This window comes from Oncorhynchus gorbuscha, unplaced genomic scaffold (genome assembly GCF_021184085.1).
Source record: "Oncorhynchus gorbuscha isolate QuinsamMale2020 ecotype Even-year unplaced genomic scaffold, OgorEven_v1.0 Un_scaffold_3035, whole genome shotgun sequence".
NCBI classification, from domain to species: domain Eukaryota; kingdom Metazoa; phylum Chordata; class Actinopteri; order Salmoniformes; family Salmonidae; genus Oncorhynchus; species Oncorhynchus gorbuscha.
This window is the reverse complement of record NW_025747392.1, coordinates 21469-40000: the sequence shown is the minus strand read 5'-3', so window position 1 is coordinate 40000 and position 18532 is coordinate 21469. Positions and strand designations below refer to the sequence as shown.

The following is an 18532-nucleotide window of genomic DNA, read 5'->3' as shown; positions in this document are numbered from 1 at the left end:
GAAGTGAGGACTGTGTTGTCTCTTAGTGGTTGAAGAGATGGTGTGTGTGGGCTGGGAGGAGGGAGGACTGTGTTGTCTCTTAGTGGTTGAAGAGATGGTGTGTGTGGGCTGGGAGAAGGGAGGACTGTGTTGTCTCTTAGTGGTTGAAGAGATGGTGTGTGTGGGCTGGGAGGAGGGAGGACTGTGTTGTCTCTTAGTGGTTGAAGAGATGGTGTGTGTGGGCTGGGAGGAGGGAGGACTGTGTTGTCTCTTAGTGGTTGAAGAGATGGTGTGTGTGGGCTGGGAGGAGGGGGACTGTGTTGTCTCTTAGTGGTTGAAGAGATGGTGTGTGTGGGCTGGGAGGAGGGAGGACTGTGTTGTCTCTTAGTGGTTGAAGAGATGGTGTGTGGGCTGGGAGGAGGGAGGACTGTGTTGTCTCTTAGTGGTTGAAGAGATGGTGTGTGTGGGCTGGGAGGAGGGAGGACTGTGTTGTCTCTTAGTGGTTGAAGAGATGGTGTGTGTGGGCTGGGAGGAGGGGGACTGTGTTGTCTCTTAGTGGTTGAAGAGATGGTGTGTGTGGGCTGGGAGGAGGGGGACTGTGTTGTCTCTTAGTGGTTGAAGAGATGGTGTGTGTGGGCTGGGAGGAGGGAGGACTGTGTTGTCTCTTAGTGGTTGAAGAGATGGTGTGTGTGGGCTGGGAGGAGGGGGACTGTGTTGTCTCTTAGTGGTTGAAGAGATGGTGTGTGTGGGCTGGGAGGAGGGAGGACTGTGTTGTCTCTTAGTGGTTGAAGAGATGGTGTGTGTGGGCTGGGAGGAGGGGGACTGTGTTGTCTCTTAGTGGTTGAAGAGATGGTGTGTGTGGGCTGGGAGGAGGGAGGACTGTGTTGTCTCTTAGTGGTTGAAGAGATGGTGTGTGTGGGCTGGGAGGAGGGGGACTGTGTTGTCTCTTAGTGGTTGAAGAGATGGTGTGTGTGGGCTGGGAGGAGGGAGGACTGTGTTGTCTCTTAGTGGTTGAAGAGATGGTGTGTGTGGGCTGGGAGGAGGGGGACTGTGTTGTCTCTTAGTGGTTGAAGAGATGGTGTGTGTGGGCTGGGAGGAGGGAGGACTGTGTTGTCTCTTAGTGGTTGAAGAGATGGTGTGTGTGGGCTGGGAGGAGGGAGGACTGTGTTGTCTCTTAGTGGTTGAAGAGATGGTGTGTGTGGGCTGGGAGGAGGGGGACTGTGTTGTCTCTTAGTGGTTGAAGAGATGGTGTGTGTGGGCTGGGAGGAGGGAGGACTGTGTTGTCTCTTAGTGGTTGAAGAGATGGTGTGTGTGGGCTGGGAGGAGGGAGGACTGTGTTGTCTCTTAGTGGTTGAAGAGATGGTGTGTGTGGGCTGGGAGGAGGGAGGACTGTGTTGTCTCTTAGTGGTTGAAGAGATGGTGTGTGTGGGCTGGGAGGAGGGAGGACTGTGTTGTCTCTTAGTGGTTGAAGAGATGGTGTGTGTGGGCTGGGAGGAGGGAGGACTGGTGAGGTTCATAAAGGAAATCAATACTGTTCAGTATGTATGTACCAGCATCCCTGTTGTGTTTCCCAATAACAGACAACAGGAATTATTCTCAGGGGGGGGTATGTTACCATGGTAACATCTCTGTGCTGTGGCTCATTGTGGGTCAAGAGCAGTCACAATGATGACCTCATTTCCTCTATTTGAAGACTAACCCTCTGTTTAAAAAAAAAACATTTATTCTCTCACTTTATCTCACTTTTCGTCTCTCTCCATATTTCTCTCAATTCAATTTGAGAGGCTTTATTGCCATGGGAAACATATGTTTACATTGCCAAAGCAAGTGAAATAGATAATAAACAAAAGTAACAATAAAACAATAATAAACAATACAAATGAACAGTGAATATTACCCTCACAGAAGTTCCAAAATAATAAAATACATTTCAAATGTCATATTATGTCTATTTACAGTGTTGTAACGATGTGCTCTTTCTCACTCCCTCTCTCTGTCTCTCTCTCTTTCTCACTCCCTCTCTCTGTCTCTCTCTCTTTCTCACTCCCTCTCTCTGTCTCTCTCTCTTTCTCACTCCCTCTCTCTGTCTCTCTCTCTTTCTCACTCCCTCTCTCTGTCTCTCTCTCTCTTTCACTCCTCCTCTGTCTCTCTCTCTCTCTCTCTTTCTCTTCTCTCCCTCTCTCTGTCTCTCTCTCTTTCTCACTCCCTCTCTCTGTCTCTCTCTCTTTCTCACTCCCTCTCTCTGTCTCTCTCTCTTTCTCACTCCCTCTCTCTGTCTCTCTCTCTTTCTCACTCCCTCTCTCTGTCTCTCTCTCTTTCTCACTCCCTCTCTCTCTCTCTCTTTCTCTCCCTCTCTCTGTCTCTCTCTTTCTCACTCCCTCTCTCTGTCTCTCTCTCTTTCTCACTCCCTCTCTCTGTCTCTCTCTCTTTCTCACTCCCTCTCTCTGTCTCTCTCTCTTTCTCTCTCTCTTCTCTCTCTTTCTCCTCTCTCTGTCTCTCTCTCTTTCTCACTCCCTCTCTCTGTCTCTCTCTCTTTCTCACTCCCTCTCTCTGTCTCTCTCTCTTTCTCACTCCCTCTCTCTGTCTCTCTCTCTTTCTCACTCCCTCTCTCTGTCTCTCTCTCTTTCTCACTCCCTCTCTCTGTCTCTCTGTCTTTCTCACTCCCTCTCTCTGTCTCTCTGTCTTTCTCTCTCCTCTCTCTGTCTCTCTCTCTCTCTTTCTCACTCCCTCCTCTCTCTCTGTCTCTCTTTCTCACTCCCTCTCTCTGTCTCTCTCTTTCTCACTCCCTCTCTCTGTCTCTCTCTCTTTCTCACTCGCTCTCTCTGTCTCTCTCTGTCTCTCTGTCTTTCTCACTCCCTCTCTCTGTCTCTCTCTCTTTCTCACTCGCTCTCTCTGTCTCTCTCTGTCTCTCTCTCTTTCTCACTCCCTCTCTCTGTCTCTCTCTCTCTCTCACTCCCTCTCTCTGTCTCTCTCTCTGTCTCTCTCTCTCTCTCTCTCTCTCTCTCTCTCTCTCTCTCTCTCTCTCTCTGTCTCTCTGTCTCTCTCTCTCTCCCTCTCTCTGTCTCTCTGTCTTTCTCACTCCCTCTCTCCAGTGCTCTAATACAGAGGGCATCTGTCCTCTGACATGTGAAGCCATGGTGAGGATCTTCAGGCTATGTGTGCATCCCAAATTACAACCTAGTCCCTTTATAGTGTACTACCAGTGGCCATATCACTGTATAGGGATTAGGTTGCCATTGTGGACACAGACTATATCTCCTGTCCTACTGTGGTATGTAGCCATCTCTCACTCCAACCCTGTTGACCCCTATACCACAGCCATGACCTGAGTCACATGACTTATGGTCCCTTACATCAACCAGCCCCATTATTATTATTATTATATATTATAAAGACCCTTCCTCAGAGTGTCAGGTTGTATGATGGACCATTAGTAAAAGAGAACGGCTGGTCTCTGCTTGTCAAGAAACAGCATCCATCACTGTCTTCTCTTCTCTCATCTGTCCTTACTATCCTCTCTCTCTCTCTCTCTCTCTCTCTCTCTCTCTCTCTCTCTCTCTCTCTCTCTCTCTCTCTCTCTCTCTCTCTCTCTCTCTCTCTCTCTCTCTCTCTCTCTCTCTCTCTCTCTCTCTCTCTCTCTCTCTCTCTCTCTCTCTTAGGACCTGGCCTGCTACCTCATCGACAGCAATGCTTTCATAATCATCTCCAAAGAAAAAAGCCATGTGAGTAACTCTGAAAGATGTTGAGATAGATATACAATATGTGTGTGTGGGTGGGTGTGGTCATGTGCTAGGTAGCACAGCAGAGGTAACATGACTGTACAGCTCATATATAGTGTCTGTATAGTCTGTACTATGTCACTGAACAGAACAGAGGAACCAGTCCATAGTAGTGTCTAACTGTAGTGTCCCAGTCCATAGTAGTGTATAACTGTAGTGTCCCAGTCCATAGTAGTGTCTAACTGTAGTGTCCCAGTCCATAGTGGGGCGGCTGCGTAGCCTAGTGGTTAGAGCGTCAAACCCCCGAGCTGACAAGGTACAAATCTGTCGTTCTGCCCCTGAACAGGCAGTTAACCCACTGTTCCTAGGCCGTCATTGAAAATAAGAATTTGTTCTTAACTGACTTGCCTAGTTAAATAAAGATAGTAGTGTATAACTGTAGTGTCCCAGTCCATAGTAGTGTATAACTGTAGTGTCCCAGTCCATAGTAGTGTATAACTGTAGTGTCCCAGTCCATAGTAGTGTATAACTGTAGTGTCCCAGTCCATAGTAGTGTATAACTGTAGTGTCCCAGTCCATAGTAGTGTATAACTGTAGTGTCCCAGTCCATAGTAGTGTATAACTGTAGTGTCCCAGTCCATAGTAGTGTATAACTGTAGTGTCCCAGTCCATAGTAGTGTATAACTGTAGTGTCCCAGTCCATAGTAGTGTATAACTGTAGTGTCCCAGTCCATAGTAGTGTATAACTGTAGTGTCCCAGTCCATAGTAGTGTATAACTGTAGTGTCCCAGTCCATAGTAGTGTATAACTGTAGTGTCCCAGTCCATAGTAGTGTATAACTGTAGTGTCCCAGTCCATAGTAGTGTATAACTGTAGTGTCCCAGTCCATAGTAGTGTATAACTGTAGTGTCCCAGTCCATAGTAGTGTATAACTGTAGTGTCCCAGTCCATAGTAGTGTATAACTGTAGTGTCCCAGTCCATAGTAGTGTATAACTGTAGTGTCCCAGTCCATAGTAGTGTATAACTGTAGTGTCCCAGTCCATAGTAGTGTATAACTGTAGTGTCCCAGTCCATAGTAGTGTATAACTGTAGTGTCCCAGTCCATAGTAGTGTATAACTGTAGTGTCCCAGTCCATAGTAGTGTATAACTGTAGTGTCCCAGTCCATAGTAGTGTATAACTGTAGTGTCCCAGTCCATAGTAGTGTATAACTGTAGTGTCCCAGTCCATAGTAGTGTATAACTGTAGTGTCCCAGTCCATAGTAGTGTATAACTGTAGTGTATAACTGTAGTGTCCCAGTCCATAGTAGTGTATAACTGTAGTGTCCCAGTCCATAGTAGTGTATAACTGTAGTGTCCCAGTCCATAGTAGTGTATAACTGTAGTGTCCCAGTCCATAGTAGTGTATAACTGTAGTGTCCCAGTCCATAGTAGTGTATAACTGTAGTGTCCCAGTCCATAGTAGTGTATAACTGTAGTGTCCCAGTCCATAGTAGTGTATAACTGTAGTGTCCCAGTCCATAGTAGTGTATAACTGTAGTGTCCCAGTCCATAGTAGTGTATAACTGTAGTGTCCCAGTCCATAGTAGTGTATAACTGTAGTGTCCCAGTCCATAGTAGTGTATAACTGTAGTGTCCCAGTCCATAGTAGTGTATAACTGTAGTGTCCCAGTCCATAGTAATGTATAACTGTAGTGTCCCAGTCCATAGTAATGTATAACTGTAGTGTCCCAGTCCATAGTAGTGTATAACTGTAGTGTCCCAGTCCATAGTAGTGTATAACTGTAGTGTCCCAGTCCATAGTAGTGTATAACTGTAGTGTCCCAGTCCATAGTAGTGTATAACTGTAGTGTCCCAGTCCATAGTAGTGTATAACTGTAGTGTCCCAGTCCATAGTAGTGTATAACTGTAGTGTCCCAGTCCATAGTAGTGTATAACTGTAGTGTCCCAGTCCATAGTAGTGTATAACTGTAGTGTCCCAGTCCATAGTAGTGTATAACTGTAGTGTCCCAGTCCATAGTAATGTATAACTGTAATGTCCCAGTCCATAGTAATGTATAACTGTAGTGTCCCAGTCCATAGTAGTGTATAACTGTAGTGTCCCAGTCCATAGTAATGTATAACTGTAGTGTCCCAGTCCATAGTAGTGTATAACTGTAGTGTAACTGTAGTGTCCCAGTCCATAGTAATGTATAACTGTAGTGTCCCAGTCCATAGTAGTGTATAACTGTAGTGTCCCAGTCCATAGTAGTGTATAACTGTAGTGTCCCAGTCCATAGTAGTGTATAACTGTAGTGTAACTGTAGTGTCCCAGTCCATAGTAATGTATAACTGTAGTGTCCCAGTCCATAGTAGTGTATAACTGTAGTGTAACTGTAGTGTCCCAGTCCATAGTAATGTATAACTGTAGTGTCCCAGTCCATAGTAGTGTATAACTGTAGTGTCCCAGTCCATAGTAGTGTATAACTGTAGTGTCCCAGTCCATAGTAGTGTATAACTGTAGTGTCCCAGTCCATAGTAGTGTATAACTGTAGTGTCCCAGTCCATAGTAGTGTATAACTGTAGACCAGATGGGTTGGATATTGTCTCCTTCAGCCCATGTAATATATGCTTACCACATGCTCGTGTTGTAATCTGTGTGTGTGGGTGTGTGTGTGTGTGTGTGTGTGTGTGTGTGTGTGTGTGTGTGTGTGTGTGTGTGTGTGTGTGTGTGTGTGTGTGTGTGTGTGTGTGTGTGTGTGTGTGTGTGTGTGTGTGTGTGTGTGTGTGTGTGTGTGTGTGGTGCAGGAAAGCTTGGTGGGTAAAGCCAGCTGATCCTGTCAACACGAAACAGAGATGAGAAAACACGTTTGATCCCCTGTCCTACTTCCCTGCCCCCTTCGGACGGCACGATTTACAGATGGAACTGGTCCATTTACACAAATGACAACACACCTCACTCAGTTCAGCGCTTCCTAGTCCCATGCGTCAAACCATGTATCAAAGTTATTTCAGTTTATTAAAACCAGGGAAATCTGGAGAGTCCCCTATTGATTATAGTAAACTGTAAGTTTAATAAATTGTGACAATAAAGTAATAAGTAAGTTTATAAGCAATAGCGTGGTACAAGTCTTATTACACGATATACATATCAATCAGACACGGTTTATTAAAAATAGACACTTACAAACAAATACAAGAACGTGTTTCAGTTGAATACAATATGCAAAAAAAAATACAAGATATAGATTCATTAATAATTGTTGTTGTTGCGGAAAAGTCTTTCGACCCTCTTGAATGGCCTTTTCTATTCAAAACTTTGGAAGCTTTCAACTGTACAGCTGAAATAATACATTTTATAATAAATATTATATATTGTATATCCCCTAAAGAAAAGATATACACAAATAATATATGATCTGATGAAATTGCTTTAAAAAGGGGCACAAGACAGGGATGTCCCCTCTCCCCATCCTGTTTTCACTGGCAATTGATCCGCTTGCAGAAAGATTAAGACAAGACCCAAACGTATACAGGTATCAGTATTGGTAAACATGAACATAAACTAAACTTATTTACAGATGATCTCCTGATATTCCTGACAAATGTTGAAAACTCAAAACATTTGACTTCTCCCTAAGTCTGAGAGGGGTTTTAACCTTGTATCAACTCACTACCCAAGGCTTTTACTTGCTACATATACTGTAGTTAAATGCACCAGATAGGAACACTGGGCCCATGTTGAAGATGTGCTCATCCATCGCCAGAATCTCCTTGTGTCTATTTTCAAAGGATAAAGAACTATTAAAAACCTCATAGTTAAGAACACTATAACAATATGGAAGAAAATTAAACGTGTTCTACAAGAACCAATATCACTCCCTAAAACACCACCCGGTGGAACAATCCTTGCCTAGTTTCCCAGAAGTCTCTGATAAATTGGTCCACATGGAAAACTAAAGGTGTAACGGATGTGAAACGGCTAGCTAGTTAGCGGTGGTGCTGGTGTAATGGATGTGAAACGGCTAGCTAGTTAGCGGTGGTGCTGGTGTAACGGATGTGAAACGGCTAGCTAGTTAGCGGTGGTGCTGGTGTAACGGATGTGAAACGGCTAGCTAGTTAGCGGTGGTGCTGGTGTAACGGATGTGAAACGGCTAGCCAGTTAGCGGTGGCGCTAAATAGCGTTTCAATCGGTGACGTCGCTTGCTCTGAGACCTTGAAGTAGTGGTTCCCCTTGCTCTGCAAGGGCCGCGGCTTTTGTGGAGCAATGGGTAACGATGCTTCGTGGGTGACGGTTGTTGATGTGTGCAGAGGGTCCCTGGTTCGCGCCCGGGTATGGGCGAGAGGACGGTTTAAAGTTATACTGTTACAAAGGCATAGTAACTCTAAATGACTTGTTCATAGGAAATACTTGTATTTCCATGACAGCTTTAAAAAGCCATTTTGGATTAACCAATGTAAGATATGTTAAAATATGTTCACCTTAAAAGTTGTATACAGCTTCACAAAACGTCCATTTGAAATCTTTAGGACATCAGCGCAATCTAGAGAGAATCCTATTTGAGTCAGAAAAGGTTTGTCATATGAAAGGTCAGCTAAACATAACCTTGCGGAGAGCCGATCCAACTGACAATCTCTTCGGGAACAAAAATCATCTAAACCATTGGAACCAAGACTTAAAATGAACTGATATTGGCACAAGATGGAGGGAATGTTGGAAGATCACTGGTGCAGCCTGGCGGCTGGCTGCCCCTCGGTCCAAACACACACACACACCAAACACACACACACCAAACACAAACCCACCAAACACAACATGAGTTATTCTCAGCTGAGGAGCAACGAGGCGTCCTAATCACAGCCCCTGGGAAACAGCTAGTTATTGTGTTGTCACTTTTCTGTCTGTGTCTTCAAATGAAAACTCTTTCAGTCTCCTAGTTGTATTGTGTCTGTGGAACAGGGAGGAGGGGGGAGTGATTGTAGCCAACTGTCTCAGTTCATATTTTATCAGTGTGGGGGGAGTGATTGTAGCCAACTGTCTCAGTTCATATTGTATCAGTGTGGGGGCGGCAGGTAGCCCAGTTGCTAGAGTGTTGAGCCAGTAACCGAAAGGTTCCTGAGCCTGTCGATCTGCAAGGCACTTAACCCTAATTGTTCCAGGGCCATCAATATTGGCTGGCTGTGACCCCACTCTCTGAGGGTGTCTCAGGTAGACTGGGATTGTGCAGAAAACACATTTCCATTTAACCTCACACTGAATATGTGGAAAACAGGACAAATATGAGCCTATTTCAACTTGTGTTTGAGCAGTACTTCCTTAAAACTAAAATAGGTCACAGGAAACAGTCTATCCCCACATACCTAAATTGAAGCACCTCTGCAGGCACACACACACAGACACACACACACAGACACACACACACAGACACACACACACACACAGACACACAGACACACAGACACAGGGAAACAGACACAGACTAAAATAGGTCACAGGAAACAGTCTATCCCCACATACCTAAATTGAAGCACGCGCAGGCACTACACACACACACACACACACACACACACACACACACACACACACACACACACACAGACAGACAGACAGAGACACAAACTGTAGTGTAAAATGACAAATAAAATGATGAATGAACGTACGAGTGGGCTAACGCAGTCTTTAGCTCAGTGGGCTAACAAGAGTCTTTAGCTCGGTGGGCTAACACAGTATTTAGCTCGGTGGGCTAACAAGAGTCTTTAGCTCAGTGGGCTAACGCAGTCTTTAGCTCAGTGGGCTAACAAGAGTCTTTAGCTCAGTGGGCTAACACAGTCTTTAGCTCAGTGGGCTAACAAGAGTATTTAGCTCGGTGGGCTAACACAGTATTTAGCTCGGTGGGCTAACACAGTCTTTAGCTCAGTGGGCTAACACAAGTATTTAGCTCAGTGGGCTAACACAGTCTTTAGCTCAGTGTGCTAACACAGTCTTTAGCTCAGTGGGCTAACGCAGTCTTTAGCTCAGTGGGCTAACAAGAGTCTTTAGCTCGGTGGGCTAACACAGTATTTAGCTCGGTGGGCTAACAAGAGTCTTTAGCTCAGTGGGCTAACGCAGTCTTTAGCTCAGTGGGCTAACAAGAGTCTTTAGCTCAGTGGGCTAACACAGTCTTTAGCTCAGTGGGCTAACAAGAGTATTTAGCTCGGTGGGCTAACACAGTATTTAGCTCGGTGGGCTAACACAGTCTTTAGCTCAGTGGGCTAACACAAGTATTTAGCTCAGTGGGCTAACACAGTCTTTAGCTCAGTGTGCTAACACAGTCTTTAGCTCAGTGGGCTAACGCAGTCTTTAGCTCAGTGGGCTAACAAGAGTCTTTAGCTCGGTGGGCTAACACAGTATTTAGCTCGGTGGGCTAACAAGAGTCTTTAGCTCAGTGGGCTAACGCAGTCTTTAGCTCAGTGGGCTAACAAGAGTCTTTAGCTCAGTGGGCTAACACAGTCTTTAGCTCAGTGGGCTAACAAGAGTATTTAGCTCGGTGGGCTAACACAGTATTTAGCTCGGTGGGCTAACACAGTCTTTAGCTCAGTGGGCTAACACAAGTATTTAGCTCAGTGGGCTAACACAGTCTTTAGCTCAGTGTGCTAACACAGTCTTTAGCTCAGTGTGCTAACACAGTCTTTAGCTCAGTGTGCTAACACAGTCTTTAGCTCAGTGGCTAACACAGTCTTTAGCTCAGTGGCTAACACAGTCTTTAGTTCAGTGGGCTAACAAGATTATTTAGCTCAGTGGGCTAACACAGTCTTTAGCTCAGTGGCTAACACAGTATTTAGCTCAGTGGGCTAACAAGAGTATTTAGCTCAGTGGGCTAACACAGTCTTTAGCTCAGTGGCTAACACAGTCTTTAGCTCAGTGGCTAACACAGTCTTTAGCTCAGTGGGCTAACAAGAGTATTTAGCTCAGTGGGCTAACACAGTCTTGTGATACCCAGATGACCCAGATCAAACCCATTCATTCACACTGGACATTACATCCCATGGTACACTGCCGGAGATCTTACTTAGCAAAAAGGTCTCAATGAGTATAGACTGCTCCTTTACGACTTTGCGAGTCCTTCAAATAAAATGTCCTCGTAAACTGAAAGCCCTAGAACCCAACACAAATCCTCAGAGGTAGTAGAATAGTGGAGCAGAGTCCACCGCAGGCTAGTAGAGGAGAGACGGCTACGGTCACTCAAACACTAGCTGTCCTCTACACACCTAACCTCTACCTCTACCTCTACCCAGCTGATGAGCTGTCCTCTATACACCTAAGCTCTTCCTCTACCCAGCTGATGAACTGTCCTCTATACACCTAACCTCTACCTCTAACCAGCTGATGAGCTGTCCTCTATACAACTAACCTCTACCTCTACCCAGCTGATGAGCTGTCCTCTATACACCTAACCTCTACCTCTACAAAGCTGATGAGCTGTCCTCTATACGCCTAACCTCTACATCTACATCTACCTCTACCCAGCTGATGAGCTGTCCTCTATACACCTGACCTCTACCTCTACCTCTACTTCTACCTCTACCTCTACCTCCACACCTCTACCTCTACCCAGCTGATGAGCTGTCCTCTATACACCTAACCTCTACCTCTACCTCTACCCAGCTGATGAGCTGTCCTTTATACACCTGACCTCCACACCTCTACCTCTATCTCTACCTCTACCCAACTGATGAGCTGTCCTCTATACACCTGACCTCCACACCTCTACCTCTACCCAGCTGATGAGCTGTCCTCCATACTCCTAACCTCTACCTCTACCTATTCCTCTACCCAGCTGATGAGCTGTCCTCTATACACCTAACCTCTACCTCTACCTCTACCCAGCTGATGAGCTGTCCTCCATACTCCTAACCGCCACACCTCTACCTCTACCCAGCTGATGAGCTGTCCTCTATACACCTAACCGCCACACCTCTACCTCTACCCAGGTGATGAGCTGTCCTCTATACACCTAACCTCTACCTCTACCTCTACCTCTACCCAGCTGATGAGCTGTCCTCCATACTCCTAACCTCTACCTCTACCTATTCCTCTACCCAGCTGATGAGCTGTCCTCTATACACCTAACCTCTACCTCTACCTCTACCCAGCTGATGAGCTGTCCTCTATACTCCTAACCTCTACATCTACATCTACCTCTACCCAGCTGATGAGCTGTCCTCTATACACCTGACCTCTACCTCTACCTCTACTTCTACCTCTACCTCTACCTCCACACCTCTACCTCTACCCAGCTGATGAGCTGTCCTCTATACACCTAACCTCTACCTCTACCTCTACCCAGCTGATGAGCTGTCCTTTATACACCTGACCTCCACACCTCTACCTCTATCTCTACCTCTACCCAACTGATGAGCTGTCCTCTATACACCTGACCTCCACACCTCTACCTCTACCCAGCTGATGAGCTGTCCTCCATACTCCTAACCTCTACCTCTACCTATTCCTCTACCCAGCTGATGAGCTGTCCTCTATACACCTAACCTCTACCTCTACCTCTACCCAGCTGATGAGCTGTCCTCCATACTCCTAACCGCCACACCTCTACCTCTACCCAGCTGATGAGCTGTCCTCTATACACCTAACCGCCACACCTCTACCTCTACCCAGCTGATGAGCTGTCCTCTATACACCTAACCTCTACCTCTACCTCTACCTCTACCCAGCTGATGAGCTGTCCTCCATACTCCTAACCTCTACCTCTACCTATTCCTCTACCCAGCTGATGAGCTGTCCTCTATACACCTAACCTCTACCTCTACCTCTACCCAGCTGATGAGCTGTCCTCTATACTCCTAACCTCTACCTCTACCTATTCCTCTACCCAGCTGATGAGCTGTCCTCTATACACCTAACCTCTACCTCTACCCAGCTGATGAGCTGTCCTCCATACTCCTAACCGCCACACCTCTACCTCTACCCAGCTGATGAGCTGTCTTCTATACACCTAACCTACACACCTCTACCTCTACCCAGCTGATGAGCTGTCCTCTATACACCTAACCTCTACCTCTACCTCTACCCAGCTGATGAGCTGTCCTCTATACACCTAACCTCTACCTCTACCTCTACCCAGCTGATGAGCTGTCCTCTATACACCTAACCTCTACCTCTACCTCTACCCAGCTGATGAGCTGTCCTCCATACTCCTAACCTCCACACCTCTACCCAGCTGATGAGCTGTCCTCCATACTCCTAACCTCTACCTCTACCTCTACCCAGATCACTGCAATACAGTACAGGTGACATGCCAGTGAGAAATCAACCACTCAACCAAGCAAAACAGTACAAAACAGCCTGGCTGCATTACAATGAATAATTGAACTTGTACGGTGGACTAGATGGGAACTTCACTGGAGGAGAAGAGGTGGAGAGAGGGAGAGGTAGAGAGAGAGGGAGAGGTGGAGAGAGAGGGAGAGGTAGAGAGAGAGGGAGAGGTAGAGAGAGAGGGAGAGGTGGAGAGAGAGGTAGAGGTAGAGAGAGAGGGAGAGGTAGAGAGAGAGGGAGAGGTAGAGAGAGAGGGAGAGGTAGAGAGAGAGGGAGAGGTAGAGAGAGAGGGAGATGTAGAGAGAGGGAGAGGTAGAGAGAGAGGTAGAGGTAGAGAGAGAGGGAGATGTAGAGAGAGAGGGAGAGGTAGAGAGAGAGGGAGATGTAGAGAGAGAGGGAGAGGTAGAGAGAGAGGTAGAGGTAGAGAGAGAGGTAGAGGTAGAGAGAGAGGGAGAGGTAGAGAGAGAGGGAGAGGTAGAGAGAGAGGGAGAGGTAGAGAGAGAGGGAGAGGTAGAGAGAGAGGGAGAGGTAGAGAGAGAGAGGGAGAGGTAGAGAGAGAGGGAGAGGTAAGAGAGAGAGGGAGATGTAGAGAGAGAGGGAGAGGTAGAGAGAGAGAGGGAGAGGTAGAGAGAGAGGGAGAGGTAGAGAGAGAGGGAGAGGTAGAGAGAGAGGGAGATGTAGAGAGAGAGGGAGATGTAGAGAGAGAGGGAGAGGTAGAGAGAGAGGGAGAGGTAGAGAGAGAGGGAGAGGTAGAGAGAGAGGGAGAGGTAGAGAGAGGGGGAGAGGTAGAGGGAGAGGGAGATGTAGAGAGAGAGGGAGATGTAGAGAGAGAGGGAGAGGTAGAGAGAGAGGGAGAGGTAGAGAGAGAGGGAGAGGTAGAGAGAGAGGGAGAGGTAGAGAGAGAGGGAGAGGTAGAGAGAGGGGGAGAGGTAGAGGGAGAGGGAGAGGTAGAGAGAGAGGGAGAGGTAGAGAGGGAGAGGTAGAGAGGGGAGAGAGAGGGAGAGGGAGAGGAGAGGGGGAGAGGTAGAGGGAGAGGGAGAGGTAGAGAGAGAGGGAGAGGTAGAGAGAGAGGGAGAGGTAGAGAGAGGGGGAGAGGTAGAGGGAGAGGTGGAGGAGAGGTGGAGAGAGAGAGGTAGAGGTGGAGGAGAGGTGGAGGAGAGGTGGAGGAGAGGTGGAGGAGAGGTGGAGGAGAGGTGGAGAGAGAGAGGGAGAGGTAGAGGGAGAGGTAGAGGGAGAGGTGGAGAGAGAGGGAGAGGTGGAGGAGAGGTGGAGAGAGAGAGAGGGAGAGGTGGAGGAGAGATGGAGAGAGAGAGGGAGAGGTAGAGAGAAAGGGAGAGGTAGAGAGAGAGGTGGAGAGAGAGGGAGTGGAGAGAGAGAGGGAGAGGTAGAGAGAGGGAGAGGTAGAGAGAGAGGGAGAGGTAGAGAGAGAGAGAGGGAGAGGTAGAGAGAGAGGGAGAGGTAGAGAGAGAGGGAGAGGTAGAGAGAGAGGGAGAGGTGGAGGGAGAGGTGGAGGAGAGGTGGAGATAGAGAGGTAGGGAGAGGTGGAGGTAGAGAGAGAGGGAGAGATGGAGAGAGAGAGGAAGAGGTAGAGAGAGAGGGAGAGGTGGAGAGAGAGAGGGAGAGGTAGAGAGAGAGGGAGAGGTGGCGAGAATGAGTGAGAGGTAGAGGAGAAGGAGAGGTAGAGAGAGAGAGAGAGAGAGAGAGAGAGAGAGAGAGAGAGAGATAGAGAGAGAGGTAGAGAGAGAGGGAGAGGTGGAGAGGTAGAGAGAGAGGGAGAGGTGGAGAGGTAGAGAGAGAGGGAGAGGTGGAGAGGGAGAGAGAGGAAGAGGTGGAGAGAGAGGGAGAGGTGGAGGAGAGGTGGAGAGAGAGGGAGAGGTAAAGAGAGAGGGAGAGAGAGAGATGGAGAGGTAGAGAGAGAGGGAGAGGTAGAGAGAGAGGTGGAGAGAGAGGGAGTGGAGAGAGGGAGAGGTAGAGGGAGAGGTGGAGGAGAGGTGGAAATAGAGAGGTAGGGGTAGAGAGAGAGGGATAGGTGGAGATAGAGGGAGAGGTGGAGAGGAAGAGGTAGAGAGAGAGGGAGAGGTGGAGAGAGAGAGGGAGAGGTAGAGAGAGAGGGAGAGGTTGAGAGAGTGAGGGAGAGGTAGAGAGAGAGGGAGAGGTGGAGGAGAAGGAAGAGGTAGAGAGAGAGGGAGAGGTAGAGAGAGAGAGAGAGAGGTAGAGAGAGGTGGAGGAGAAGGAAGAGGTAGGGAGAGAGGGAGAGGTAGAGAGAGAGGGAGAGGTGGAGGGAGAGGGAGAGGTAGAGAGAGAGGGAGAGGTAGAGAGAGAGGGAGAGGTAGAGAGAGAGGGAGAGGTAGAGAGAGAGGGAGAGGTAGAGAGAGAGGGAGAGGTAGAGTGAGAGTGAGGGAGAGGTAGAGAGAGGTAGAGGGAGAGTGTAGAGAAAGAGGGAGAGGTAGAGGGAGAGGTGGAGGAGAAGGAAGAGGGGAATGGGGGAAAGATATTTGTTGTTTTCCACTTTGCCAAATGAGGTGAAAGGACAACTTCCTATGATTGGAGGGAGGGACGGAGGGAGGGACGGAGGGAGGGAGGGTATAAACCACTGTTAAACAGATGAGGATTATAGTAAATGTGGTAGTGTACTATATAATGTGGTAGTGTACTATATAATGTGGTAGTGTATTATATAATGTGGTAGTGTATTATATAATGTGGTAGTGTACTATATAATGTGGTAGTGTACTATATAATGTGGTAGTGTATTATATAATGTGGTAGTGTATTATATAATGTGGTAGTGTATTATATAATGTGGTAGTGTATTATATAATGTGGTAGTGTATTATATAATGTGGTAGTGTATTATATAATGTGGTAGTGTATTATATAATGTGATAGTGTATTATATAATGTGGTAGTGTATGTGTATTATATAATGTGATAGTGTATGTGTATTATATAATGTGGTAGTGTATTATATACTGTGGTAGTATATTATATAATGTGATAGTGTATTATATAATGTGGTGTTGTATTATATAATGTGATAGTGTATTATATAATGTGGTAGTGTATTATATAATGTGGTAGTGTATTATATAATGTGATAGTGTATTATATAATGTGGTAGTGTATTATATAATGTGGTAGTGTATTATATAATGTGGTAGTGTATTATATAATGTGGTAGTGTATTATATAATGTGGTAGTGTATTATATAATGTGGTAGTGTATGTGTATTATATAATGTGGTAGTGTATTATATAATGTGGTAGTGTATTATATAATGTGGTAGTGTATGTGTATTATATAATGTGGTAGTGTATTATATAATGTGGTAGTGTATTATATAATGTGGTAGTGTATTATATAATGTGGTAGTGTATTATATAATGTGGTAGTGTATTATATAATGTGGTAGTGTATTATATAATGTGGTAGTGTATGTGTATTATATAATGTGGTAGTGTATTATATAATGTGGTAGTGTATTATATAATGTGGTAGTGTATTATATAATGTGGTAGTGTATTATATAATGTGGTAGTGTATTATATAATGTGGTAGTGTATGTGTATTATATAATGTGGTAGTGTATTATATAATGTGGTAGTGTATTATATAATGTGGTAGTGTATTATATAATGTGGTAGTGTATTATATAATGTGATAGTGTATTATATAATGTGGTAGTGTATTATATAATGTGGTAGTGTATTATATAATGTGGTAGTGTACTATATAATGTGATAGTGTACTATATAATGTGGTAGTGTATTATATAATGTGGTAGTGTATTATATAATGTGGTAGTGTATTATATAATGTGGTAGTGTATTATATAATGTGGTAGTGTATGTGTATTATATAATGTGGTAGTGTATTATATAATGTGGTAGTGTACTATATAATGTGATAGTGTACTATATAATGTGGTAGTGTATTATATAATGTGGTAGTGTATTATATAATGTGGTAGTGTATTATATAATGTGGTAGTGTATTATATAATGTGGTAGTGTATGTGTATTATATAATGTGGTAGTGTATTATATAATGTGGTAGTGTATTATATAATGTGATAGTGTATTATATAATGTGATAGTGTATTATATAATGTGTAGTGTATGTGTATTATATAATGTGGTAGTGTATTATATAATGTGGTAGTGTATTATATAATGTGGTAGTGTATTATATAATGTGATAGTGTATGTGTATTATATAATGTGATAGTGTATTATATAATGTGGTAGTGTGTATTATATAATGTGGTAGTGTATTATATAATGTGGTAGTGTATTATATAATGTGATAGTGTATTATATAATGTGGTAGTGTATTATATAATGTGGTAGTGTATTATATAATGTGGTAGTGTATTATATAATGTGGTAGTGTATTATATAATGTGGTAGTGTATGTGTATTATATAATGTGGTAGTGTATTATATAATGTGGTAGTGTATTATATAATGTGATAGTGTATTATATAATGTGGTAGTGTATGTGTATTATATAATGTGGTAGTGTATTATATAATGTGGTAGTGTATTATATAATGTGGTAGTGTATTATATAATGTGGTAGTGTATTATATAATGTGGTAGTGTATGTGTATTATATAATGTGGTAGTGTATTATATAATATTGTAGTGTATTATATAATGTGGTAGTGTGTGTTACATTTACTATGCTGTCAAAAACAGTGTGTATGACAGTGTTAATGGTGTCATTGTAAAGACAGTGTGGTCTTCTCCTGTCTGTCGGTCTGTCTCTAGGTGGGGAGGTTCTTTGGAGAAGTTGACGGCTCAGTGATGGCACGCCTTATCAAGATGGCCATGTTCAAAAGGTAAGACAATAGTCATGATAATACCTTTAACTGTTCTATATCTGTCTCATGATAATACCTTTAACTGTTCTATATCTCATGATAATACCTTTAACTGTTCTATATCTCATGATAATACCTTTAACTGTTCTATATCTCATGATAATACCTTTAACTATTCTATATCTCATGATAATACCTTTAACTGTTCTATATCTCATGATAATACCTTTAACTGGTCTATATCTCATGATAATACCTTTAACTGTTCTATATCTCATGATAATACCTTTAACTGTTCTATATCTCATGATAATACATTTTACTGTTCTATATCTCATGATAATACATTTTACTGTTCTATATCTCATGATAATACCTATTACTGTTCTATATCTCATGATAATACCTTTAACTGTTCTATATCTCTCTCATGATAATACCTTTAACTGTTCTATATCTCATGATAATACCTTTAACTGTTCTATATCTCATGATAATACCTTTAACTGATCTATATCTCATGATAATACCTTTAACTGTTCTATATCTCTCATGATAATACCTTTAACTGTTCTATATCTCATGATAATACCTTTAACTGTTCTATATCTCATGATAATACCTTTAACTGTTCTATATCTCATGATAATACATTTTACTGTTCTATATCTCATGATAATACCTTTAACTGTTCTATATCTCTCTCATGATAATACCTT

At 44.3% G+C, this 18532-nt stretch overlaps 1 protein-coding gene across 3 annotated transcripts in view; it reads left to right on the top strand.

Moving 5' to 3' along the window:
• Window positions 1-18532, top strand: part of LOC124027245 (voltage-dependent calcium channel subunit alpha-2/delta-4-like) — a 40522-nt gene that overhangs the window by 7278 nt on the left and 14712 nt on the right. For 2 of the 3 annotated variants that reach the window (XM_046339707.1, XM_046339706.1), the window contains exons 3-5: window positions 3072-3116; window positions 3639-3701; window positions 17761-17831. In XM_046339707.1, the coding sequence (XP_046195663.1) occupies window positions 3072-3116; window positions 3639-3701; window positions 17761-17831 (179 nt within the window). The remainder of the gene's footprint in view (window positions 1-3071; window positions 3117-3638; window positions 3702-17760; window positions 17832-18532) is intronic. The other variant, XM_046339708.1, reaches the window with a different exon arrangement.